The sequence below is a fragment of the Scatophagus argus genome, chromosome 10, assembly GCF_020382885.2.
Source record: "Scatophagus argus isolate fScaArg1 chromosome 10, fScaArg1.pri, whole genome shotgun sequence".
In the NCBI taxonomy this organism is placed as follows: Eukaryota; Metazoa; Chordata; class Actinopteri; family Scatophagidae; genus Scatophagus; species Scatophagus argus.
The window spans coordinates 9,064,614-9,091,389 of record NC_058502.1 but is presented as its reverse complement, the minus strand read 5'-3'; the positions used below and the strand labels follow the sequence as shown (position 1 = coordinate 9,091,389).

Genomic DNA, 26,776 nt, shown 5'->3' with positions numbered 1-26,776 from the left:
AATTTAGGCCATTCTTCTGTCTGACTTGATGTAGGACCTCTCTCTTCAATAATCAGATACTTCAACAACCCTGACTCTGATTGTGGTGCCGCTCATATAAATCCAACGCAATTGAAAAGGACAAGGAGGACCAGAAGTACTCTCAAAGTTCATAAATGTTCATGTGATTTACGACTTCAGCTTCTTTTTCAGTTCCAATTTTTTTTTAAAGACGCTGTATATTGTAACCCATTCATCTTAAAAAAAAAAAGATACATAGGATTCATCTTCATCTTGTCTTGTGCAAAGATTCATCAAAGAGCCATTATTCTGCAAACATGCACAAGATTAACACTGAAATGTATTCTCTACCTTGGTGTTGAAAGAAGCAAAGACATATATTTCTGTCCTGTGACCTTCTAATTTAATTTTACATCATGATCTATCACTAAATCCCTGACTTTGTTTATTTTGTACTACTAGACAAGACTGGCATGAGAAAACATATTGATCTCACAATCCTGGAAGATGAGATATGCATTGCTATTCACTACATCTACTAATTTGCCAACTCTTTCATTTTTTTAATCAAAGAGAAAGCCCAGAAATTTTACAAAATTTGGTATTTTCATTTTGATTTTTGAAAACATTTAGAAAGTGCAATAAAATAAATTATCTAAATCTTAACACATGGGCTTGATTATTATAATTATGCTTTAATGTGCTGTGTGTTAATTCTCTTTGACCCTCAGACTCGTTATTACATTATTATTATTGCTATGATATTAACTGCTGTTTTGTGTATGTGCATATGTTTTTGTTTAGATGGTTCATGAAGGCCACGAAAGCTCTGACCGACTCTGTAGCTTTCACTTTATTCTAATATTTCAAAGCTGTTTTAAGTGCACTGAGTAAAGAAAAGTAAGTAATATAATGATTCACCATAAACTGCCACAGTCATTTGGTCCTGGAGGACAGTGTTGCCCACTGAAGCCTGAACAGTGAGCATGTGACTTCCCTCCTTGGAGAAAGTGAAGGTCATTATTCCATCAAGGGTCACAACAGGCTAAAAGAGACAGAGAAAGAGATCTGCTGTGAATCTATCATGTCGTTCGGTCAACAGGCTACGCGAGGGAGAAGGAGAAAGTAAGGCTGACCTCTGTTTTGTTATCAAACCACCAGTAATAGGTGACTGTCCCCACATTGCTGGGGCGTAACACTGTCGTAACGTTCACTGCTTTATTCTTGACGACCACAGAAGGAGCCGAGAGCTGGACCTGTTCGAGTTGACCTTTAGAGAGAAAACATAAAAATGAGAATAATGGCTGCTTTCATGACGCTCAAATTTCCAGCAAAAGCCACAAATTTAGTCAGGTTTTGGCACAACAATGACTGTCTGAAGCACTCGGAGTGCACAGACAGTGGAGAAGTTGATTGCACTGCAGAAGTGGTGACAAAAGTCTCCAGATGCTTTGATGCTTTTTGCTGCCATGAAAATGTCACCACTGGTATCCATTATAATGAGCCGAATTCACACTGTCCACCGCTGCCCTTTTGTGTCAATGAGGAGACAACAGACATGCGCCTTTTACGCCTACACGGGGTGAGCAACACTTTTTGGATGGAGTCTAACTTTAATGAGCCAATTTGAAACTACAGCAGAGTTGTGAGCATATTTTCCTAAGTGTTTTGTACAATTTTTTTCTTTTAAGGGCTCGCAAGTGTTTCGACCCATTTGATGTCTGTTGGAGCTTATAATCCTTGATTAGCTGGGACAAATGATCGAGAAAAATAGCTAAAAGTGTAGCCATTTTATGATATAGAGACAACTATCTATCTACAATCCTTTCACTCTAAACCATCCTTAAAGTAAAGGGGTATTACACAATTGATGCAAAAAAATAACTCATGGAGTATGCTGGAGGAAAAAGGGCCTGGTTTTCTCATATGAACACATTCAAAAGTCATTGGAAGAATGGTCATACTATACATATTTTAGCTGCAAATGACTTTTTCAAACTCACAGGAAACGTGGAGGTAGAGTATCGCCCTGTCAAAACCCAGCATGTTGGTTGCTGTGGCAGAAACTTGGTAGATGCCAACTTTACTGTAGATGTGCTTGACCCCGTCATCGATGGAGCTTATGTTAACATACGATATGGCGGTGCCGTCACCGAAGTCCACCGTTATGCTAGTTGTGGAGCTGAGACCCTTCAAAAAGAAAACAAAATACTGTCACTCACACTGAAGCTTCAGATGTTTGTATGTGTCCTTGCTGACACGCAACAGAGTGCATTTTCCATTTTATCTACAAGAACAAGGTCAAGCGGTGAATCATGTCACTGCATGTTTACTTACACAGCTTCTTTGCTACCTCTCTGACAGCATCTCGCTATACAGTAACTACAAACTAAAGAAAGGGCATGCAGCCTGCAAGTATCACCCTGTAATACACACTGCTGTTGCTTTGTTAAAGTGAAGTCAGCACCTCTTCCAGAAAGATCAAGAAAGTGACATTCTTCTCCAGCGTAGCTACCAGTGTTCCCTCACTGGTGAAGAGCTGGAGGCCCCTGGGGGCCTGACTGGGACACTTTTGTCGCCTGGGGCTGTACCTTAACAGCGTTCCCTCAGTGCAGTTGTTAGACAAAGCCCTGCGATATCTGAAATTCATTAAAGACACCCCAAAAAGACAGATGAGCACTACATGAGTCTAAGAGAAGACACAGAGCACATACACACACAGTAGAAGTAGAAGCAGTTGAGTAGAATTATGAAGTAGCAGAAAGTGGAAATACTCAAGAAAAGTACCGCAAATGTGCATCTGAGTGGCTACAGTATTTCAATAAATGTACTTGGTGACTTCCCACCCCTGCAGAGTGGTTAGGTGCTCTTTGAGAAAGAAGAGCTCAAAAGCAACAAAAGTCGCTTTGCTCATGTCAGAATAAATGAATGAGGTATACCCAGTGGTGTTGAGGAAGTTGTCCCCCGTGATGCAGTCTCTAGATGTAGCCGAAGGAACAAACCAGAAGGCCGGAGCGCAGCTGCCGTCAATCTGCCTCTCAAACCCATAGTCGCTGTTTCGATTGGAACAAGTACAGAAAAAAGATAAAGTGAAGTGTTGTTAGTTAGTTAGTAGAGTTAGTTAATTATCATTTATTTAAAACAGCTCTGATGATATTAGATTGTGAACCACAATCTGCTTTTAATTTGAATCATAGACAATGCAGTTTTTAATGTCCTCTCACTTTTGCTTCCAAACTTCACATAACCTCATTGACTAGCAGACCTGCACTACAATATCAAGCCATGATGGATGAGGAGCTTGTGCCAAAAAAATGTAATGCTGTGTTTTAATGGTGAAAACTGTAGCCTATTTCTAGTCTTTCTATAGTCTAAAGGGAATTTTACAGACAAGATCACAATTAGACTGTAGTCCGTGACTGTGATTAAAGAGATCGTGATGTTATTTTTTTTGGTTAGACAGCCCGCCACTAATATAAAATATCAAATACAATTACTCATCTCAAACAGAATCATGTCTGCTGTGAACAGAGGTGCTCTGAGCTTGGGAAAACTTTTCACAACACAGCAGCCCAAAGTATTTGATGTTTTATGTATCAAACCTAAGAAGCAGAAAAGGCATTTTGCGTGTGTACACAAACTATAATTACACCTTGGCAAAGTCAGAGGGACCGCTCATGTTCCTTTCATCATGATCAGGGAAACACAGTCTCAGAAGAGTCGGAGTCAGAATTGGAGTTTAATAAATCTTTTAGTAATAAAGTGGTGTTAAGCTTGTTTAATATAGTAGTCAGTGCTGCTCATTTAGCACCAGTGAGATCAGAAAGATAAAAGAAGGTACGAGGCACAGTGAGGTGATGTACTGAAAGTTCTGACTTGTTAAGACACAGAGAAGTACACAATATTACATTTGACTCTGGAGTTTACTTTTATTCAATATGCAAATCTATTCTATAACCTGTTCTCATTACACATATGCACTTACTACATTACTGCTACTTTTTTTTTCTTCAAATACTGTATTTATATGCACATTATTAGAGGGGGTCTGAGATTGGAGAATTTCCTTGCAACAAGGCCTAACTGTCTTTGTTGTGCTTAAGGCAATAAAGCACTTGAAGTGCACTTGACATAAATGGAAAGTGTGTTGAGGAATGAGCTTCAGTATTGGTGCAGGTCAGGTCAGTTGATGATTGTGATGATTTGATCATAGAGCTGTTTTAGGGAATTGTGCTGTCCTAACTAATCAATCCACAAAAATTATCATTAAAATTTACAAAATTAGTCACTCATTATTGTTTTTTGGTTTTGTTTTTTTGTCTGATGCCGAGTGTGACCACTCAACAAAGTCTACTGCACTGAGCACCAGTCTGCTTATTTGTCATTTTGTACACATTTGCCATACCATGACACATACTGAAATCAGAAAAAAATATTTTTATTAATAATGGGATATTAACTACAACCACACTTTTCCACCAATTGTACATTTCACATCATAGTACTAACATCCTAAGTCCTAATGATAACAAGTTGTGAATTATAAAACACAACTCTTCGAACACTCCTCTTGTTGTGCCTCAGGTTTGCTTCACAGACTCTGCCTCCGGAGACTGATAAAGCGTTGTGCACTGGATTAAATGAAGTGAAAAGAGTAGCTGCAGAGTAGGGAACTCACCACTCAAAATCTGCCTCTGTGCACGGGCAGGAGTCTGACATCTGTGAAATATACTGATCTCTGGCCTTGACACATCGAACGTTTGCTTTCAGTTTTTGGAAGATTCTCTTCATTCCCATGATGCACACTTCACCCTGTGATGAATAATGCATCATAAACATTTCAGAGGTTCTTTTTCTCTTTTATCATATTGCTTTTATTGTGTGAGTGAATATAGGAAATTCACTTGAGTTTAATCAGCCACTGAATCATATTATCATCGGACAAGTAGCAGAAAGACTCTCGTACCTCGTTGTGTAGTTGCCATGTCAGATAATCTTCAGATGTGCATCGGTGTTGAAAAATGGACCGGAAGTCAATTTTGACAAGCTGCCACTCAGATCGATGACTGAAATGACCGAATATTCTGCACAGACAAGTCAGGAAAAACCGGTTCAAAAACAATTGGCATGTGGGTCAGATTCAAGAAAGAAAAAACAAAACTGCTGTATGAAAACCTTCACTTTGAGTAATTTTAAAGCGCTGACTTTAATCCATGTTCCTCTGTGGGCTGAGAAACTCCTTTGCATCTTGAGCTTATGAAACCAAAACAACATTAAATAAACTCAAGAATATTTATGTACACTTCGTCGGAGTAATACATAATTACCCAGTGCAGATATTAACAAACCAGCAACATATGAACTCTTTGCGTCCATATCTTACGTCATTATGAGGGTGTCCTCTCCAGGCTCCCCGAGCACCCCATCAACGTAGAGTGGAGACGAGGTGAAGCTATATTTGTCCCAGTTTCTGCCCTCATCAAAACTCAGCCTGAGGGAGAGAACAATGGTTGGATCACAGACAGACCAGCCACAAATAGCCTTGAATTCAGTAAGAAAAGTCTCAGCAGAACGGCAGTCTCCCTCCTTTGGTTAAAATACAGAGTGAAGTCATGACACAGATGAGGCACATCCTTGCAGAGTCTTACCAAATATGTCTAATTGGCAGAGGTGTGTACCGGATGGCCACCAGAGATCCTCCTTGGTTCAGGAAAAACACGCTGTACTCCTCCTGAAAAACCTGCAGACACAACCAGCTTCTCTTTATCACACCAGTGAGGTTTACATAAGTTTATGGGCTGACAAAAGGAGCACATAGCATTCATGCACCTACATGCTAAACAAGTAGAAACCTCAGCTTTTACACAAGCTGCAGCCAAGTGTTGCTCTCTTTGTTGATTTTTGAAATCTTAAGCCCACGGCAAAAATCTTTGGGTTTATTTGTTTTACAGGTCAGAGATGTTCATGTCTTGCACAAGACTGGTTGTCAAAAAAAATCTTTACTTTTCTGTGACTGCGTCAAGAGCTGAAAGGCAAGAACTTAAACATGGCATTGAAGGCTGAGTCATATTCACAGCTCTATTCACCTCGTCCTGATTCTGAAAAAACCTGGTCAAAGCTGTGTCTTCCTCGTTTTGTTCTGTGTTACATAGATGGGAAAGTTCACAGGAAAAGACAGCATTTATCAGTTCTCTGGATTTAAAAAAAATAATAAAAGGATTTGTCATACTGTACCTCTCTCCAGGTGTTTCCAGCATCAGATGTGATGAAAATACTGACATTAGTACTGGTCAGCTCAGGTCCAACCACTCCTGAATACAAAAGGTAGAACAAAAAATGTTTATCCTTTCCAGTGAAATAATATGCAGCAGATGTGCAGGGAAGACTGATTTATTTCATTTTGTAAACTGCTGTCAGCTAAGAAACAGAGTGCTGGGAACAGAGGTATAAAGAAACAGATTTGACTGGGAGCACTGAGGGATATGATCAAGAGTAAACAACAAGTGTGGATGTGCAAATCAAAGTGCATATCAAATAATCTCCTCACCTGATGCTATTATAATTCCTGGAGCTGACTCTTTGCTGACAATGTTTCCTGAGGTGTAAGGATTCTCTGACACATGAAGGTGTAGATGCAACGAACAGTAAGGCTGCGAAACATAAAGGAGATTAGTTTCTTGGAGTACAAATGTGAAAAAGAAAGATTCAATACCAACCCAACCTGCATAACGTATAATTTTCATCTTGAATTAATTGTGACACTCTCATTATTTGAAATTAATTCATTATCTGGGAAATGAATCTGGAATTTAAACATGAAAACAAAATACAAAATAGTTCCTAGATATTATCATACAGCATCAAGTCTGCATAGAGCGAAACAGAATAAGGATAGTTTATCCTGGAAGTTCGATATAAAGGCGCTGATTTATGTTTACTCAAAAACCGAATATATCAAAATGTGTATTTTCAGTTCTTATGGTTAGTGCCGGGATTATTTTGAGACACTGGAAAACAGCTGAAGCTTCAGATCTAAAAGACATGGAGTAGATGCAGGAGCAGAGGGTGTCTGCACAGTAGATTGGAAGGCAGTTTGAATGATGCGATGTGTTCATAGGATGATTTTTGGACTTGTAAAAATCCACAAAATGTCTGTTTTTTTTATTAACGGCTAAGAAGGTCTTCTGTAGAGGATTGTTTTACTTTTCATTGCTGTCCAATTTTCTGTGTCATTTTTATTTTGGCTTCTAACTAATATTATGTTGTAACTACTATTAATTGCCTTTTCATCTTTCTACACCTTGTCATTTGGTATTGTCTTCTTCTGTGACCATGTGATAATGTAAAGCTTTTCCTTTAAAAAAAAAAAAAAAGAAAAAGAAAAAAAAAGCAGTTTTAACTAAACAGATGATCAGTTTTATACTAGATAATAAATGCTAACATAATGGCCTTGTGTTAAGTGTTTGATACAAATTTGATCATATTGTGACAGAAGGTCTGAGGCATGTTAAGTTATTTCAAGGTCTCTTCAGTTACTGAGATGTTCAGAGGTATGTTGATGAGATCCACATTTATTTGCACTCTTTACTACACTGATAGCATTTATTGGGGCACATAATAGAAATCAAAATATCCAAATCTTTCTCATCAGTGGCCCACTTACCTGTTCACAGTAGACCTTATTTCCATGGATATCGGTTTCTGGAGCCTGAAGAAGACGCCAGTCTCTCCCCTTGTTGTATGTGATATAAGTTTTCACTTGGTTTTCGACAACTTTATTTGACAGGAACACCCCTTTAATCCCCGCAACCTGTGAACATGAGAGATGGAGCGCAGTGGGGGAAAAAAATAACAAAAAAGGGAGGAAAAAAAACAACCGTAAATTATTCAGACTTAAGTAAAGCTGAAGGCCTAGTTCGGAGACGAAGAGATGTCTGAAAGTGATAGTTTTTCTGACAGGGAGCACTATTTTGGACCATCTGTAGGGTTGCAGAATCAAAACAACATATGGTGCAGCCCTGAGATATTTCTTCTTCTTCTTCTTTGTGTTAATGTGCACAGAAACTCTCCATCCATCACTTCAGCTTATCTTCCATTTAAAGAGCACATATACGGTCAAAGGATTGACCATCAGCTGGTCCAGTGGCTAAATATTTCTGGGCATAAAAACATGGGTGGAGGTCAGCGAGCAGTGAGACTAACAAACGCTGACGGTTATATTAGGTGTGTGTTTGTAACAATGTGATGCTTTTACTGCTGTCTGCAAGTGAGGATAATCTGGAGCGATGCATACATGTGCGGTCACTGCAACCTCATAGCACATCTGTCGACACAGCTAACACAGATAAAATGTTCAGGGCACAAGTTAAAGCTGCTATTTTGCCCGCATTGTGACTGACACTAAACTTGTGTGTACGCATGGTGTATTGCCTAAGGACTGAACTCACTCAGTGTTTTGTTTTTTTTTTTTTTTTTGTGCAACAGTATTGTTACATGAAAAAGATAATAAAAGCAGACAGGAAGTGGATGTGAGAGACACTCAGATGCGGCAGAATAGAATACAATGTACCAACATCTGTTCCATTATGGTGAGGACATCTGAGACATGGAAGAATATCAAGATCAACTCTGCCTCTGAAAGTTCAGATTTGAATGGTGCTCTTACTGTAGAGACTCATATGGTGAACGGGGCCTTTTTGTTGTCATGTTATCTGCATGTTTGCTCCGCGGTAAAAGACGTAACAGTAAGGTGGGCTGGGGAGTCTAAATTGCACTTGAATGGAAAAGTGGATTGAAGACTAAAGCTTAACTGGTACTTAAAGGAGCCGTTCACCATACATATTTTTTCTCACATCTGTAGGGCTATGTATAGATTGTTTTGGTATGAGTTGCCATGTTCTAGCGATATCAGCTGTAAAGATGCCTGCCTTCTCTCCTGCATAACGACACTGCACGACACTTTGATTGTGGTGCTCAAAACGTTGAAAAAACACACTTGAAAAACTCAACAGCAATCTCTCTTTCTAGAAATCATGAGCTTAACGTTAGCTAGACTCTCATCCATTAGCAGTTGCACACTTATGTCTGTGTGTTGGTACGGAAAGAAATTGGTTCTCTTAAGTTATTTATCAAGCACAAATACCAGACAAATACTGGCCCCAGGCTCTTAAATGTCAGAATTCCCTTCTTGTACTTGTCTTGTTATTGTTAATTGAATAGTTTTGGGTTTTGCACTGAAAACAAGTTGGTCGTATTAAAAAGTTGTTTGACAACATCACCTTTGGTGCTAGAAAATTAAAATTTAAAATATCGTTAGTTGGAGCTCTACTCTTAATAGTTCAGTTTAAAACCAAATAACAGCTACTCAACTTGGCATTGTAAAAAAACAAATAAGACTTTGATTTGAAAGTTTAACAACCTGGAGCTTGCAAATGTTTGGTATTTTTGCTTGAGAAATAATTTAAATGACTAGCCAATTACCAAAATTTTTTGCTGAGTGATTTTCTGTCAGTCGATTAACTTGTAACTCACTCACTCATTTCGGGATTAACTAAATGTAACATAAATAAAGAGTAAGAGTATAATTCACAGTAATTAACATGACACATTGTCCTATAACCCGCAGCAGTGACAAAACCAGGCCAGCAACTTGAGTTGTTCCACCATGCCTGAATAGCATGACAACATAAAAAAGGATGACAGCACCACCCCAACAGCGCTGTCCCTGCCCACCTCATAGAGGTCTATCATGATGTTGCCCTCGGGTCCTCCACTGCTCACAACGCTCTCCAGCATCAGGGTGAAGAACAGCCCTCTTGACTCGGACATGTACAGGTTGTAGGAGTCATTCTGGTGCCAGTCCTGAATCGCTGCCACCACCTGGTTATCATCTGTGCTGATTATCTGCAAGTCCTGAATATATGAAATTGATGAGTAGACAAGGATTTAGGCATTGATTTAAAGGAGTTCTTTCATAAAATCTGTGAATCTGCATTGCAGGCTGCGCATAGTGGCCACAGAGCTCAAACGCCAAACTATTGATTCGTCACCGCTTGACATGATTCAGTCAGGATCAGCAGCGATTAGACCTCAGGCATTTCATGCAATGCACTAAAAATGAAGACAGGCTCCATTTAATTTTACAGAATCCCTCATCCAGAATGAGGAGAGGTAGTGGATGAGTGTCCTTCTGAAGGAAATTGACAGTATACATGGATGGATGAATGGATGGATAGACTTATCGAAAACAACACTGCGGGCACTAAATCTCTCCTGTTGTTATGACACCGTCTCTCGAACCACTGAGCTGTTCTGCTGTACTTTTAGTAAATGGAATTCAGTGACGAACGCTGTTCTGTGCATATGCAAATGGCCAAATTCAGTTCCTTTGCAGTTCTTGGGAGCAACAACTGCAGTTCCAGATTCATTTTTTTTTTAAAGTAAATATCTGTTGACAGAGAAAGGAGGACAACTGGTTAAAAAACCATGCAAGGGGTCTTAAATAAACACAAGATCTGAAGATATAATTATGCATAACTGAATCAATTTGCAGGAGGATTGTAATGTGGGGTAAATTTAACAGATTTGTCAGCATACATTATGACTAAGGGGGAACAAACCTACTTAAGATCCTCTGAAAGTGTGAATGTTTCACAGTAAAATGAATGCTGCACTGCTGCCTGTTCCTCTGCATGTGCTCAGCTCATCAAACACGACATCCTCTCCAGCAGTCTTACCTTTGGCAGAGTGTACTTGGGAAGTTTCATTGGGTAGAAAGCATTTCTTTTATATGACACATAATGGACTGACTGGCCACCTATTGGCACCTGCAAAAGCGATAAAGTGCAATTTGTAGCTGATCACATTTTAGGTAAACATTCACAAAACTTCATTGTGTGCACTGATTGCTAGCAGCATGTTTTAAAATTCAAACAATCATCAAAACTCTGGGTTTGCTACTAATTAGGGTGTAGTGCATTATGGCAGAGTGGAGTTTTAGTATAATTCACGACCCTGTGATTTCAATTTCATGCCACCCTTTCCCAGGATAATGGCCCTTTTTAGTTAATGAAAAACATGACTGTACATTAAGATGCGACTGGATGCAGTGGTTTTACAGCTTTAATTGTCTTTTAATGAAGCCAGACCTTGTAATAAAAACCCACCTGGATGAAAACGTATTCATCCTGAACCACCAGGGAATTAGGGATGATAAATCCAGGGAAAGGCTTGCCCTTGTTTCCATCAGAGCAGTTCTGAAGTTTACAAGTTATGTACTGTGACCCTGTGGGTAAACAAGGATTGAGTGCTAAAAATATAACAAAGGAAGAAACAAACAACCTTCTGTAGTCCACAATCAAGGTTTAGCATTGCTTATGCTGATGATATTATGATAGCAGCAGAGCCATGGAGGAAAATTTTGGAGGCCAATCCTCATTCTCACTAATAGATAAAGTAGAGAAGAGCTGTCCCAGTGTGTTAGCATCAGCCAAATGAGGCGGTGTCCCCAGGGACAGGGCATTAACACACGAGGCCTTATGAAGTGCGCCCTCCCACCCGACACACACACACACACACACACACACACTGTGGCCAAGAAAAGAGCCAAGTCACAGCCTGGCCCTTGAAAAATGAATTAGCTTAATCGTATGAAGAGTCTGCAGCCAATTCATATGGGGACAAGACTTTTAGTACAGACAGCAAAAAAAAAAAAAAAAAAAAAACTTAATCTTTCAACAGTTTTTCTAAATTAAGGTTTAGGATTTTCACACAATGTTGCTAATGTAATGTTTAATCTTTTCTCATATTAAACCTTTCTGTGTTGCCAAGGTAACATCATTTTATTACTCACGTCCATCAGAGACGCTAATCTCCAGGTGAATCATTCCTTGCTCTTTGTCCAACCCCAGTCTGGACCTGAAACATCAGGACCAATGTTAACAGAGACACTGTGTGCATTAATACCCATGATTTGGCCAGTGGTTCCTAACCTTTATGGCTTGTAAGCCCTTAAAATGACCAAGTTTATGGCCTACTGAAAGCATACTTTAAACCATTTAAAGCTGTTCAGCCAAAGATTGATTTTTTCCTTCTTAGATTATTAGAATTTGAATTGTAGGCCTTATAGTTATTTTCAATGAGTAAGTTGCAGCAGTTTACATGAATAAATAAATTAATAAAACCAGAGTGCACCACAATAGAGATTATCTGGTACTAAATACTCAGTAAGTAAAGGTCCAATATGTAGGATTTAGGGGGATCTTTGTCACAAAGTGTGGCGTTGCTGACGCAGAGGACTAAAAGGGCAGGCAGGCGGTGATCCAAAATAATATTCTTTTATTTAAACAAAAGAAACTCAAAACAGGCACACACTTACTGCGACTCTTGGATCAACAAAAATCTACAAAAAGCTGTGGCAAAACATGACGAGGCAAGATAATCCTGGCTTAGATACATGGAGACAGAACAACAACCTGACAAAGAGAGACAGGGAAGACAAGGACTAAAGGGACAACATGACGAGAGACAGGTGAAACACATCAAGGGAGGAGCAAGCAATCAGGATAGCCAAAAGAGACACACAGGGGAAGTGACACTTTCAAAATAAAACAGGACATGACAAAACCCGTGAACATAACACATGGAAACACATGACAAGACACACATGAAACACAACACATGGACCAGAAACCAAAAGACAAGGCATAACCTAAACACAAGGCGTGACAATCTTCAGACACAAATGGAATATAATATTCATAATTATGTTAATTATGTTTTCATTTCTACATCAGAGCAGAAGGGACAAACCAAACACTGGCCAGCTAGTTCTGAAGAACACGGAGGAAGGATTTCACAAACAAACTTCTAAATGGATTTATGAACAGAAAAAGAAGCAAACATTGGAGACAAAGCAAAGGAATTATTTTTGTGCAGCAGAATTATACATTTTCCTTTCCGTTAATCATCTGATTTATCTGGGGACACTCGCTTTAGACACCCGGGCTGGGATCCACTGTTTAGATTATATGCAGAGGGACTATTAAACTTGGTTACAAAGCACTGGTCTTGTAATTTTCACTTTCTTATTATTTATTTTTGAACATCAGGTAGCTTATTAAGGCACCGAGGCAAAAGCTTTATCAACTATTTTCTTGCTATCCCAAGGCACATTTGACAAAGTGTGTACCGTGAGAATAATCATAACAAAGGAGAAGAAAAGAAAATTGAGAAAACATGAATTAAAAGCATTTAACTCAGTAATGATTTCTATTTTTCTGCAATCAGAAGTACAATATTTGTTGTTCAGTTGGATTTTCATTTTGTAAGGCGCCAAGGGAAATAAGAGATTCAGCCGTGATCTTTACTGTTCCCTCAGGAGTAATAATACAACAACCTTATCTATAAACAGTGGCCTGACAGACATTTGACCTGAACTGCACTTTATGGGTAAGGTGTACTTAGCCATTTCATTCACTTTCAATAGAGATTCTTCATGACAGCGGTTAAGTGCAGAGTGACAGGAGTGACCACTTGTTGTATTAATAGCAGCTGTTGTGACAGAAGATGGGTTTCTTCTCATTTTCCATACCGTGTCTGAACTATAATATAAAAAGCCCCCATCCTGCTTCCCTCAGCACTCTGTAATTGCCTCACAGCTCCATCTCTTTTAATGGACTTTCTGTCAAATACTTCATCCAATTCTATCAGCGAACAGCAGCTCTTGCTCTTAAATAAACCCCCTCCAATGTTATACTGTGTTCTCCCATAACTAACACATACCATGATGTCGGCGTACCCAGGGTGCCTGTTAACATGTTTCTGTAAATCACCTTTGTCAGATTTTCTTAAGATAAGAAGATAAGAAGATAAGATGAGCAGCACAGGGTGAGATCAAAGTGTTTCTTTCAGAGCGGATTTGTGTCGGTGATGGGAGCAGTTTATTTTCCTTGATGTGTTTTGATTGACTTATTTCCTCAAAGACAAAAGTAGGCTTACATATTTTAATATCAAAAGCTGTTTTTTGATTGATCAGTTTCTCAAGCTCCAGATGATCTTAAAGAAATCGAAGACGCCACGTCCTCATTTAGCATGATGATTCAAATGGCAAATATGCAGCATACTGATATTAAACATACTGTAAAACACTAGTGGTGAAAGATTTATACCCGACTTGTGAACATGCCTGAACAGCAGCTTCCTACAAAGTTCTTTAACTGGGAAAGTTTGCTTCCATGGGTTACAGTTGAAATCTTTATTTGTTATGACTAATATATTTTCTATTTTTCAAAACAGGCTGCAGTATAATTTTTGTATAATTGTTCCTGATGCCTGTTCCTGGTGGTCTGCTCATGTTGAAATGTACAGCTTTCAATTACAAACATATTCTCTTATGAAAGACAACTAAGCTAGAGATTAACGCAAAGTCAAAGATCTTCATGTGTACAGTTGGGCTCGAGTACATCAGCTGCAGAGGCAGATTTAACTGGAGATGTAACCACTGCAACAATATTTTTGGTGTCTTAGTCCACGTGGGCTGGGAATTTGTACGTGCACGATGCAATAAATAACTAAATACAGATTTACTTCATGCAGCAAACTGCCATCTGTGGTACCAATAAACCCCATGTGCATAATCACAGTAGGAGACAGGGGATTATGTATCCCAAATATATGAAGCTTGAAAATACGTCCCTATATCTGCAATTGACATAACTTCAGATCTCTCCAAAATAGCTGAATGAAAGCTGACTTGTTCTCCCTCATATTTAGAGTTAGACCAACTCCAGAATGCACTGGATGTGTATTATTTATAGGCAAGCGTTTGTGCTTCCTTTGAGTTCGTGTCAACAGCCGCAGCTAACACACAGCAGCTGTGAGCTGGGTGCTGTAGCTTTGGGTCCCTCTTTGAGCGCCTATGGGCCGCTGCCACAGCCCTGGATGTTTTGAGCCAGCCACGCATTTCTGGACCTTAGAACGGGCATTTTAATGTAAGCTGGTGAAGTGAAAACTAACGTGGAGCACCAGAGGGAGGGGCAGAATGTGGTGCTGCACATGACAAGACACTTTGTACAGGCCATGGTTGCAGCTATTATAAGATCAGTAAAGTTATTTTTACAGTGAGTGGACTTGTCTCTCCAGCTCAGAGATTGATCTATAATGAAAACTGCAGAACACACAAAAACCTCAGTTTACATGGCTTTAGTCATCTCAGAGCATCACAAACCAGCTTTCATGTGTTTGGCTTCTTTAACTTTAGTATCATTTTGCTGCAGCTATTAATGCAACTCAGGCTGGTCTGAAATGTGTTGGATTAATGTCTGACTCTCACAATAATGTCATTCAGGTGTCACTTAATGTGTGTGACATTTGTAAGAAACACCGGTGCTGATGTTTTCTTTGTTGTGCACAGCTGGCTGTGCGTCACATTCTTCCCTTTGAGTTTATTAAAACACCCGCAGCATCACACAGCAGCTGAAAACAATAGGCTCATCTTTAAATTGAGAGAGCGATGTGAGCATTCCCACACGTGGCTCAGCAGCCGCAGCTTCGGTCAGGATCTGATGATAATTAATGCGCTGCTACACAGCAACACAGGCTGGCTGTTGCACACAGACTGCAGGTTCATAGGGCAGAACTCTTTGTAGTAAAGCACAGGCTTTACACATGAATCCTGAGCTCCTTTAGCATATCCTAGCAGGACATTTTTTATTTAGGTCCAAGATAAGGTTACCACTCCATACTGCCCCATGACTGAAGATTTCGCTCTTAATTATTATTATTAATTATTAATTCAAAGTGTAACACCGTTTCTATATGCATGAGGGAAAAAGCAAATTAAGGATTACTGAAGGTCCATGTTATAGATGAGAAATGTCAGATATCCACTTTCCCTTTGAGGATAAAAATATCAGCCTCATTAAACAAGAGATAAGTCTTTGTGTTCTCTAATATCTACTTAGTCATCACCTCCTTTCTGCAGGGATTTTTATTTACTGTAATGGTGGTTACTGAATTGGCCATGTAGTGGCCAATGTGTACAGTAGATCACTCGAATTTTCTTCATTAATCTGTGGTTCTGCTTGTTTAGGTTCTTTGTGTGAAAGCTTTTTGTAGCCAGCAACTATAAAAACATGTATTAAACATTTATTTTGAGCTATAATCGCTGCACCAGCACCCAAAAGCTAATAACACAGAAACAGTCACAGAGACCCCCAGAAGCTCCCTGCCACAACATCAGTCCTGATTCTGTGCAACACACATCAGGTATCACCCAAAATAAATGGAAAAATGATGGATAACATTGGGATATGATTTGCGGTACACTGTGGTATCACTACACCATCCCACACTGAATTCAGCAGATCAAATATTCATCAGTATGTGTAAACTAGACCCTGAGTACATTAAGTAAAGTATTATTAAAGACAAAGAAAAACACACATTATTTATCAGTGCGAGATCTGCCTCCCTAAAAACCTTGGATTGGCATTTAATAATTAAAGCAGTGGGATTCAAATGTGTAATAATGTGTTTTTTTCACTTGACTTTCACCTTGACTGTTAATCAGTAGGGGGGAAGAAACTAAGTGCATTTACTCAAGTACTGTACTATACTGTTTGTACCGTACATTGTTTTGTTTGGATAACTACCAAGTTGTATATCAGAACATTTTTCTTTCCTTCCACAACCCCTCAGATTAACCCTGTGACAGTTCAGAGTGGGCCTGACCCCTAATTAAAACTGGCTCCAGCTCAACCAGTACAACAGTAGAATTCACATTAGTTTTAACAATCTATTAACATTATAAGTGATCATTTATCAGTTAGATTCAATTTGGCACATTAGATACATTTTATTGATAATGTAAGATTAAGTAATCTTTTAAATCCAAGACTTTTACTTGTAATCAAGTATTTTTACTTACATGAGTACTGATGTAATGTAACATTTATTCAAAGTACACCTGACATTCTAGATGTCAGAGTGATTTGGTTAAGATCTGACTCAATAAGGTTCATATTTTTGTTGATAGTAAAATGAGCCACTGACTCATACTGCAGTATGAGTCTTTCCTCTGGTAATTGTTTACTCCTGTTTCTACTACATCAAATAAACTTGTCAGCATATGCAACAAATATCATCCAATCTAGTTACATGCAACACTTTCCCTCAGCACTACTACTCTAAAAATGCTAATTAATGTATAAATATATAATTGTTCTGTGCATGTCTATTATTCATAGCGTTTTAATCTTGATTAATTTACTTATCGGGCAAGTAAAAATATGTGGCAACATTGCAACATTTCCCTCCTTGTCAGAAAAAAGTCCTCAGCAAATGACTGACTGTTGATCTCACCAGTAGAATCTGTTGGGCACGACGTTGTCATGCACAAGCTGCCATCTTCTCCCAAATTCAAGAGAGACGTAGAGCTGAAAAATGAGAGGAAAGCATTAATCAAATGAGCAACAGTATAAAAAAATAATTCTCAGAGTCAGAATATCCAAGCAAATTACTTCCCCATTTCTGTGCTATTGCATTATCAAGCAGCCGTCAAATCTATGAATTTTCTGTCATCACTACGGTCATGTTGTTTTTAATGTTGCACCGCTGACAGCATGCTTCATGTGGAAATGCAACAGTGATGAGGAAATCCATCAAGATTCAAGATTCAAGATTTTTACTTGCCATTTTTGCACAAACAAACAATCCAGGCACATAGGAACTCTTGTGCAGGGCCATCTTGGAGTTAGGTAAGTTAAAAGGAAAAGATAAGGCACATAATCTAAAAAATAGAAGTACTTAAAACACTGTACAAGAAATATTAAAAAGAAAGAAAATATAGGGAAGCATCAGTTCCTGTAAAAGAAACCATGGTGCTCTAACGGTAGGTTTTTCATATACATTTACATATATATGAAAAATTGAAGACTATTCAATATGATGCCTTGGATAAAAGGGAGGATGTACAATTTAAGATTGAGTGCCTCCATCTTACAATAACTCAGCAGGATTTCAGCCTAATTGATATTATAAAAATCACTCATTTACTGTCATCACTGTTATCTGTTTCTTTCTTCAATAAAGCTGTTAGATTCCTTTTTACTGTAAAGTTGGATTTGTGTCCAAGCGTTCAGAAGGCCTGTCATCTTGCCATAATAATCGAGCAGCAAGCAACTTAAGCTTGGAGCTTTACAAGGATGAGTAACATCATCCTGACTTATCCGAGGGCTTTAAACTTTTTAAAGACAAGACAGACAATCAATAAATGTAAAATGAAACCGAGCTAAGATAAATTTCGGCAGTGATCAAAAAAAAAAAGAAGATAAAAACTGATGAAATTTAGCTTTACAAAGACGTACAGAATAACCTGAAGGCAAACTTCTCTAGAGCATCTTTATTTTGACCCATCGATGGCTCTCAACTAAGCTTTCATCTTCTTCCCTGCACCATTTATCTCACTTCTCAGACCTTGACTGTTTTTCTCTCTGAAAATCAAGTCTTCCAGTCGCAAGCTGTGGAGGCTGAGTTTGATGTCTGCAGTGTTGAGCAAAGCAGACAGCAAGGCTCTCACACAGAGTAATGGTGGGTGTGTGTTTATGCTCGTAATGGTGTGCGTGTATGTTTGTGAGTCAGCTTGTTGATTGTTTGGGCATCTCCCTCGTTAACTTTCCCCCGTGCTGTCTAGGACACATCTATTCAAAGTAAAAATCTGCAGCCAGACCTTTTGACTTTGTTCAGGGGAGCAGGTGATCAGCTGCTTCTGTTTCTGGCAACTGTGGCCTTGGTTTAAGCATCAGGCGTCTCTGCTCGTCAAGACCATGTCCTGAAAGCTAGCTAGCTATTATCAAAATGAATGTTTTTGACTGTGACAACAACCTACGGTTTGTGTCATTTTACAGGAGATATTAATTTTATTTTTGACCCAACAGAATTGTTGTATATAATGTGGCAGAACTGTCACACTGGGAAAATGAGACCGTGATAAGCAGCGAGTAAACCATAAACAACATCCCTAACTTCCATCCAGACATTTTCTCTGCCACATTTCCAGTTGTTATTCCAGCTATTTCAAGCCATCTGACAGCTACACGCTACCTTTTGGTCGTGGCTGTAAGCCAGGATCCAGTCCTCCTGCTCGGGGTGAAAAAGCAGGCTGAGGATATCAAAGGCTAAGCTGTGTTTCTGATAGGACGCCCCCTCGTCAAGGCTAATGAGCAGGCTGCTCTCCACCTCCGGGTCCGTAAGTAACATGATCTGAGACGAGACAAGAAAAGAGACGAGGGAATCAGCGGCCCACCTTGACAGCATCCATTCCACAGGGCTTAAATGTGCCTGTGCAATGCTCGGAGCAGATGCACAGTGCAAAGCTCCAGCAGTGCTCCTATGCAGTGAAATTACAGTGTGATAATAAGTGAAAGATATATAAAACATAACATGCATGTGGAAACTTACCTTTCTCTTATTGTTCGGACTCACGTACAAGTAGCTCAGTATGACTTTTGGTCCGACTTTGTCATTAAGTTTCTCATATGTGGTCCCATAATCAGTTGACCTAAAATTCAATCATAGCATAAAGCAAACAGGTTGTGGCGGAGAGGAAACGAGAATAAAGCAACACCTACTAGTTAAGATGCTGATGGTATCATTAAGCATATCAGGCAAGCAGAAAATTGCAACAGCAGAAGTCATGAGGCAATTTGCTAGATGAATGGAGATTTTTTTAATTACCAAAATATGTAAGAATATCCTGTGTGGCATGTATGACAGGGGAATGAGATACTATTATTATTACTATTATTATTATTGATGCTTTGGGGTGAAATTTTAATTCTTATGTTCATGATTTACATGTTTTCTAACAGAGGATTAGAGGATGTATTTTGGCTGTTGACTGGGGAAAAAAGGCCTGAGCCTGAAACAGCTGCATTTTTTGAAACAAAACCAGAGATAAACTCGAAACTCTTGACTGTACACCAAAAAAAGGCATGGTTTTATGGTTTTGTCATTCACTGCCAACAAAATAAATATTTGTCTCAGTGACTTGGAGACATTTCAGAAACAAGCCGTCATGAAATGGTGTGCCGATGTGGAATCAGCGATCACTGGGGGGAATATGTTATTATGTCATTATCTAATCTCTAACCCTTACATATTGATGGAGCTAACTTTGTTGTTGTTTTGGAGTCCCACAGACCCCAATATTGAATATGCTTTCAAATATTTTTTTCTTTTGTTCTGACTTTATTAAAACCAAAAATACAGAAAAAAAAATATTTCTCTTTATTCAGGTATTTTGCAGCAGCAGGAATAAATTTTGAACATAAACTGACATATCATACATATGACATATGAACTGACATATCAAGTCACATATCATCATCTTATTTTTGAGTCCAGCAATTACAGATTATTAATACGTTCATTTGGAGTCGTGCTTCTGATCGTCTGATGAATCTAACATTCACTCTCTTTGTCTCTCTTTTCTGTGGTGTCTACCTTCTACTGAGGTGAATATCTGGATGTTTAGTTGCTAAATGTTCCACTGTGTTTCCCAGCTAATTGGTAACTGCATCACGTTGTGGTTTGGCGCTGCGCAGATATTGGAGAGTCAGCTTTTAAGGCTTTTTTTAAGGCTACATGTTGTGGCCAAAAACAGCATTATGAGAGTGGTGAGAGTGAACCAAAACAATGAAGTTGCAGACTGGACAAACAATGAGCTGAAACTGACTCTAAAGTTCTGTAAAGCTGAGAGGAGCTGAAGATTCAGGAGATAATCTTTCACCAGTGAAGTGACCCCCTTTAATGCTGCTACACTTGTTATACATAGTTATACTTTATGATCACTTTGACAATGTTGACAAAATAAAGGAAAATATTTAATGTGTTGCATGTGATGTTACTTCGATTTAATTAAACAGCAAAGTGATTTAATCTACTGTCAGAGTAAGAGTAAATAAACTGTGCAAACAGACTTATTTGGGAGTTGGGAGGATCAGCGATGTGCAAAAAGTGCTATCAAAACCAATCACAGATTTAAAGCATATAATAAAAACCTGCTGCTGGGGGTCTGTGAGAGTCCAAACAGAAGCAGTGTGTCATTTTTTTGAAGATAATTTCTGAAACAGTTGAAAGTCATGTGAAGAAGCATGAAGAAACTTTAACAAGCAGATAAAACAAAATGACATATGATTTTTAATGATTGTTAACTTATTAATGAACTGAACAGAGTTCTGAACTGAGTTAAGTCACTTCATTACAAATTGAATCCAACAAAATACCAATCACTTATCCATTTGGTTTTCCGTAGCTTTCAGAAGGTAAAATCAGACAGAAGATCGTACCTCCATAAGGAACTCTCTGTTACTCTGCCAGAGTTGAAGTCGTAGTACTTTGTCAACATGAGGATCACCTACGAAACAAATCAAACAGATTACTAGCTTCGAAGTGAGCGTATCATCAGTTTTGAAAACAGCAGCATTGACATGTCACATAGTGAAACAAAAGAGCCGAGCCACCCATGCACACGTCTTTTAAACTACCTGACAGCGCAGCTTTATTAAAAACCAAACACAAACCTTGATGGCCCGTCAACTCGTCGCCCTGTTCGGAGTAAAGCTATAAACCTGCATTCCCTGAGGATACGTTGATCACATATGTATGCTATAATGGTTTTGAAGACCCAGCAGACTACCAGCATCAGCTACCATTGGTAAACTCTGACTCTATGAATAAATAAGTCAACGCTATTATAAATTCATTCCAGGAGCAGAAAGACAGACCTCATAAATATCATGGACACCTTTTTTGAAGAGGAACATAAAAAGTGTCCAAGTCACATGTGGTTTATATGGTTTATCACACACATGCTTTTACTTAATACCCATAAAAAGCTGTAGCTTTCAAGATGTCTTGTAGATAACCCCAGATATTAATGAATGACTCACTGTGTGACTCGCTTCAGCAAATATCAGATCTTAAATCAAAGCCTGTGTGTTTGTATATGCACGTAATTACTGATTCATGAAATCATGTTTACATACACTGAACTAGCAATTCGCTTTTTCTCTCGGTGAGATGAGGGAAAAAAAAGCAATTATCATAAGAACTTCCAAAGAAAAATTGCATTTTTAAGCAACGTTCGCATCATTGCATTTTTTAAAAATCTCAGCAGTCCTTCACACATTGTTGTTCACATTGTAACCTTCACCCTTTATGCAAATTAATCACCCAAGCAATGCCCTACCCAGTGCTGTGCAGTCATAAAATCTGCAGATCATATAGCTCTCTTGGGATGCCCCTCTGTGCATGCTGTTCATATCTATCTTCTAATTATCATATGTTATGAGTGTTTGGGGTAACATTCCTTTAACAAGAAAGACCTCCATGATGTAAACAGGAAATTTTAACTTTTGGAAAGTGTGCTCTCACAAAGTTGATTATTTTCTGAGTTTTTGCTCCAATCAAACAAGTGAATCATGCTCATCTCTGCTTGATAAAAGTCTAATCAACTGACAGAACTGTGACAGACACAGACAAAGGCATCCCAAGGGCACTTGGGTGCAGTCAGCTTATGTTTTTCAATCAAAATTGGTCAATACTAACTGTATGCTGATATATTTTACCGGTGAAAAACAATTCCAGATTGAAAAGACAGAATCACCAAATCCAGTCAAATCCAATAAAAAAGCAACCAATTATTATTTTCTCAATTAACTGTTTGATCTGTAAAACATCTAACAGTGGAAAATGCTCAACACATACACTATATAGACAAAAGTATCCAGATTATCTCCATAAAGACATGGTTGGATGAGTTCGGTGTAGAGCAACTTGACTGGCCCACACAGAGTCCTGAACTCAATACCCATCAAACACCTTTGGGGTGAACTGGAATGGAGATTGTGAGCCAGGCCTTTTGGTCCAACATCAGTGCCTGAAATCACTAAAGCTCTACTGCATGAATGGGCAAAAATTTCCACAGAAACACTCCAAAATCTTGTTGAAAGCCTTCCCAGAAGAGTGGAAGCTGTTCTGGCTGCAAAGCTGTCTATGTATTCAGAATGAATTGGTTTGTATCACCAAAGGTCCGAAACCAATCGATATTCTATGTACGATGATATAAAACACAGCAAAAAAACGGCAAGATCTCACAGATGAGAACTGATCTGATTTTATTTTTTCTTTTACAAAATGATCTAAATGACAAAATGATTATTGAAAAAGTCAAGGGTCAATTCACTTTCGAAACTGATGAATTTGCTAATCATTTTCGCTCATTAAATTAACTATCCAGTAATTTTGTGCTAAAAGGTCCTAAATTTATCATTAATCTCATTTACATTTTCTTTACTTGCACTGTATATAAGTTTATATATTGTCAGTACTAAGTGATGTACCATCTTGTAACACCACAAGTTTCTATAAAACCTCTTGCCATTAATGATGCAATGAATTGAAACAGTTTTGTTTTATTTCCTAATTATGTGCTCTCTTTGAAAGCAAGCCGACCACGAAAAACTCTGACTCTGCTGTTACTTGGTGCTGAATGGATAAAATCCTTTATAAGAGCGCTAGTTCACTGATAATCTAAGTAGCTTGTTATAACTATGGCACCAAATGTCCAGACTACATCACACAGATTTATAGTCTTCCAATGAAATGGCCCTACAAAGGTCATACCCTCATGGACACTGTCATACACAATAAAACATCCTGCGGGAGTTAGAAAATTAGGACAAAATAGGTCCCCCCCATTCTGTATGGCAATTAACTTTATGCATTCACTTGGGAAGGATCCAGGATTAACGTCAGATATAATTTGCATCCACCTTATTGCTGAAAAAGTTTCTTGAGCTCCGAGGGATGTTGAAAGTGTAAGGTGAAGACCCGGAGCAGCAGTTAAAGCATCAATACAGTGATACAATATTCACTTTGTAGATATTTCAGTGTGAAGCAGGTGCTGGAAGTTCAGAATGTCACATAAGCTTTTAAATTGCTATTTGAAACTACTGGACAAACTCTTACATAACTTCTGAATTTAAATAATAATGTTATATGTATTAGCATATCTTGCCTTTTGAATTTGAACAAAGGTGTCAGATTTAATTCCAGCTACTATGTAGTGCACAGCCCATTAGACTGTGGTAGCACCACCATATCTCCAAACTGGATTATTTGACATCCAAGAGCAAGCAAATTGATTTTTCAACCTTTAATCCTTAGTAAATCTTGAACCTTGGAGGTAAATGGACTGGGATGAATTTGATCATTATGCAAGAATGAAAGGAGACTTAATGGTGACTTAAAGGGCTTAGGGGTGAGGAGATTACTGTTGTGAAATGAAGGTGATGTGTGAAGAATAGAAGGGTTAGAGCTATGAAGAAAGCAGAAGGGAGGGGTGAATTCTGTTATCGAAGGATGAACACCTGAGACAAATGACAGAGCGCACATTACAATTCATTCCCACTCCCTCCAACCCGTTGATCCAGCCACATCAGCTGTTGGAATTAAGTTGCCTCATCAATAAAACTGTCATCATATTTAGCCACCACAATTAGAACAGATGGATGATACCATAAAAGCAATTGTTACAGGAGTTACTGACTGGAATGCTAATAATAAACACATATGACATATCAAAAACTTGTGTCTAAAGTATTTCCCTGCCTTTGATCCAATGCATGCTAGGATTGGCTCCAGCTCCCCTTTGTCCCTTAACAGAAGTAAGCAATGAAAATGTGAAAATAAATAAATTTTTATTTGTGATGCACAAAGCATTAAAAATGTCTTTCAAAAGCTCAACAGCATCTACTTTCAGAAGCAAAGTCCTGAGGCCTCGTTTATACAGCAGATTAGTTTTAATTTAAGTAGGACTTAAGCAGAAAAGCATCTGTAAGTAGTTATTTATAAAAACTTACTTTGACATGGAAATGATCTTGAGCCACAGTTTTGTCTTCCTGCCCCATGTCATTCACTGAAGTGGCAACAGACTCCCAAATGTATGCATGGCTTTGTTGCTTAAACCCAATGATTAGTTAGCTGAATAAAGCAAATAATAATAATACCAATAACTGACCTCATTCTGCTCTACCATCTCCATCTGATCTTGTCTTCCAGAAAATTTGAATTTTTCTTTTGATCCATGGTTATTCCTGACTAAAACTTCATTTGTACAGACATTATATAAGGGGAAGTTGCAAGTCAGGTCATTTTAAGTTGATCTGAGATTTACACAAGTTCCAAGTTTTTTGGATCCCATGTAAGCACACTGTCACAAATTAACTTAAGATCAAGTTCAAACATGTAAATCTAAAAATATTTTTGTAAATGTGGCCCCCAGTTACTAAAACCATTTTGTTACTGTCAAGGTCTGCAAATAATACAAAGGTAATGGATTCATTATTTCTGCAAGGAGGAGGGAGATTATTATTTTTATTTTTTTATTACTTGCGTGAAGTGACCCTTTAAAAAAAGATGCCAGCCAATAAAATAACAAACTCTATGCTCTTTGATTTCTTGAAAAAAATTTGGACACTTGTAGTGTACAATTTGTACAAGGCCAAGAGAAAAAAATTATAAATCAGTGCATTTCAGTTCTGGTCCCACCTTTTTAAGCTGTCTCAGTTCAGTTGTTTGGCCTGCACGAGGTTCACACCTGCCCAAACAAACCGCACATATGTGGACATACGGACTTGAGTTTGTTTTAAGCAAACCAAATGAGTTAGGTGTGAAAGCACTTCGGAGGCAGTACAACTAACTGTAAAGAAAACACTGTCATATAGTAGATACAAGTATAAGGTGAATGTGTTAGTGAGCACCTGCTACTTTAAAGATTCATTTGGAGACGAGTTTGTGTCCACCTGGTGAACGTTAATCCAATATTCACCTTTTAGCTTTGTGCTCCATTAACTCCCAAGGGAAATATCTGTCTCTGTAGTTGCTAAATGTTTCCATATATTCCCAAGTCGCTGGCTTTGTCTGTCAACTTAACATTGTTAAAAACAACAGGCTTAAAGATGCAACTCACCATAGAGCTGAGGGGAACTGCAGAGATGGGCGATTAAAATGTAAATCTCACATTTTCACGGGGCATCAAGATTTTGTGCAATGATTTTATTCAAATTAGTGATAACTGGTGACTTTATTTTTAAGGATAAGTCAAACTACTTGGGAGGAGGAGGATGAGAACACCTGCCTGTAAAGTACAAGCACCGCAGAAGGGTTAACAGTGTGGCAGTGAAGGCCTTACAAGGCATATCCGCAACACCGCTTAGCAAGCAAATTCATTCCAGGGGTTGTAGCATAAAGTATGAAACTTCATTTGATAAATTCAACACATTAAAGAGCATTATTTAGCACCTTTTATAAAGAAACAAACGTCTGTTTCCATTACATTGTTTACAGCCCTGCGAATCACTGTGCAGCAACAAAAACCTGCAGGAAAGCACATCCTCGTATACTTCAATACCACCTCAGTGAGACATGTTGTGCGCAGAAGCTTTTGTCTGCCACATCAATTTATATCACTTCATTAACAAAGGCAACATTTCCTCGTAGACCAGATGTTGTGTTGAAGCTCAGTTGTTTGAAGTCAGAACTGTTGGCTCTCCCATGGATCACAGGTCACTGCAATCATAAATTATAAAGCAAAGGTAACACTTCACAATGCAATGCACAAAAATGTGAGTGGTTACTGAGGAATGAGTGAGAAACAAACTGATAATAAATGAATCGGTAATAAGTAACTCCTGAATAACTCTGATTTGAGGAT

At 38.4% G+C, this 26,776-nt stretch overlaps 1 protein-coding gene across 1 annotated transcript in view; it reads right to left on the bottom strand.

Annotated features, from left to right (window-relative positions):
• Nucleotides 1-26,776, bottom strand: part of LOC124066129 (VPS10 domain-containing receptor SorCS1-like) — a 46,770-nt gene that overhangs the window by 9,191 nt on the left and 10,803 nt on the right. The window contains exons 2-21 of the mRNA XM_046402269.1: nt 21,348-21,415; nt 19,459-19,558; nt 19,102-19,260; nt 17,362-17,435; nt 11,852-11,916; nt 11,166-11,284; nt 10,737-10,826; nt 9,733-9,912; nt 7,664-7,810; nt 6,548-6,650; nt 6,235-6,311; nt 5,649-5,740; nt 5,384-5,491; nt 4,967-5,084; nt 4,679-4,812; nt 2,940-3,053; nt 2,468-2,639; nt 2,004-2,190; nt 1,137-1,270; nt 922-1,045 (exon numbers count right to left, since the gene is read on the bottom strand). Of these exons, the coding sequence (XP_046258225.1) occupies nt 922-1,045; nt 1,137-1,270; nt 2,004-2,190; nt 2,468-2,639; nt 2,940-3,053; nt 4,679-4,812; nt 4,967-5,084; nt 5,384-5,491; nt 5,649-5,740; nt 6,235-6,311; nt 6,548-6,650; nt 7,664-7,810; nt 9,733-9,912; nt 10,737-10,826; nt 11,166-11,284; nt 11,852-11,916; nt 17,362-17,435; nt 19,102-19,260; nt 19,459-19,558; nt 21,348-21,415 (2,365 nt within the window). The remainder of the gene's footprint in view (nt 1-921; nt 1,046-1,136; nt 1,271-2,003; nt 2,191-2,467; nt 2,640-2,939; nt 3,054-4,678; nt 4,813-4,966; nt 5,085-5,383; nt 5,492-5,648; nt 5,741-6,234; nt 6,312-6,547; nt 6,651-7,663; nt 7,811-9,732; nt 9,913-10,736; nt 10,827-11,165; nt 11,285-11,851; nt 11,917-17,361; nt 17,436-19,101; nt 19,261-19,458; nt 19,559-21,347; nt 21,416-26,776) is intronic.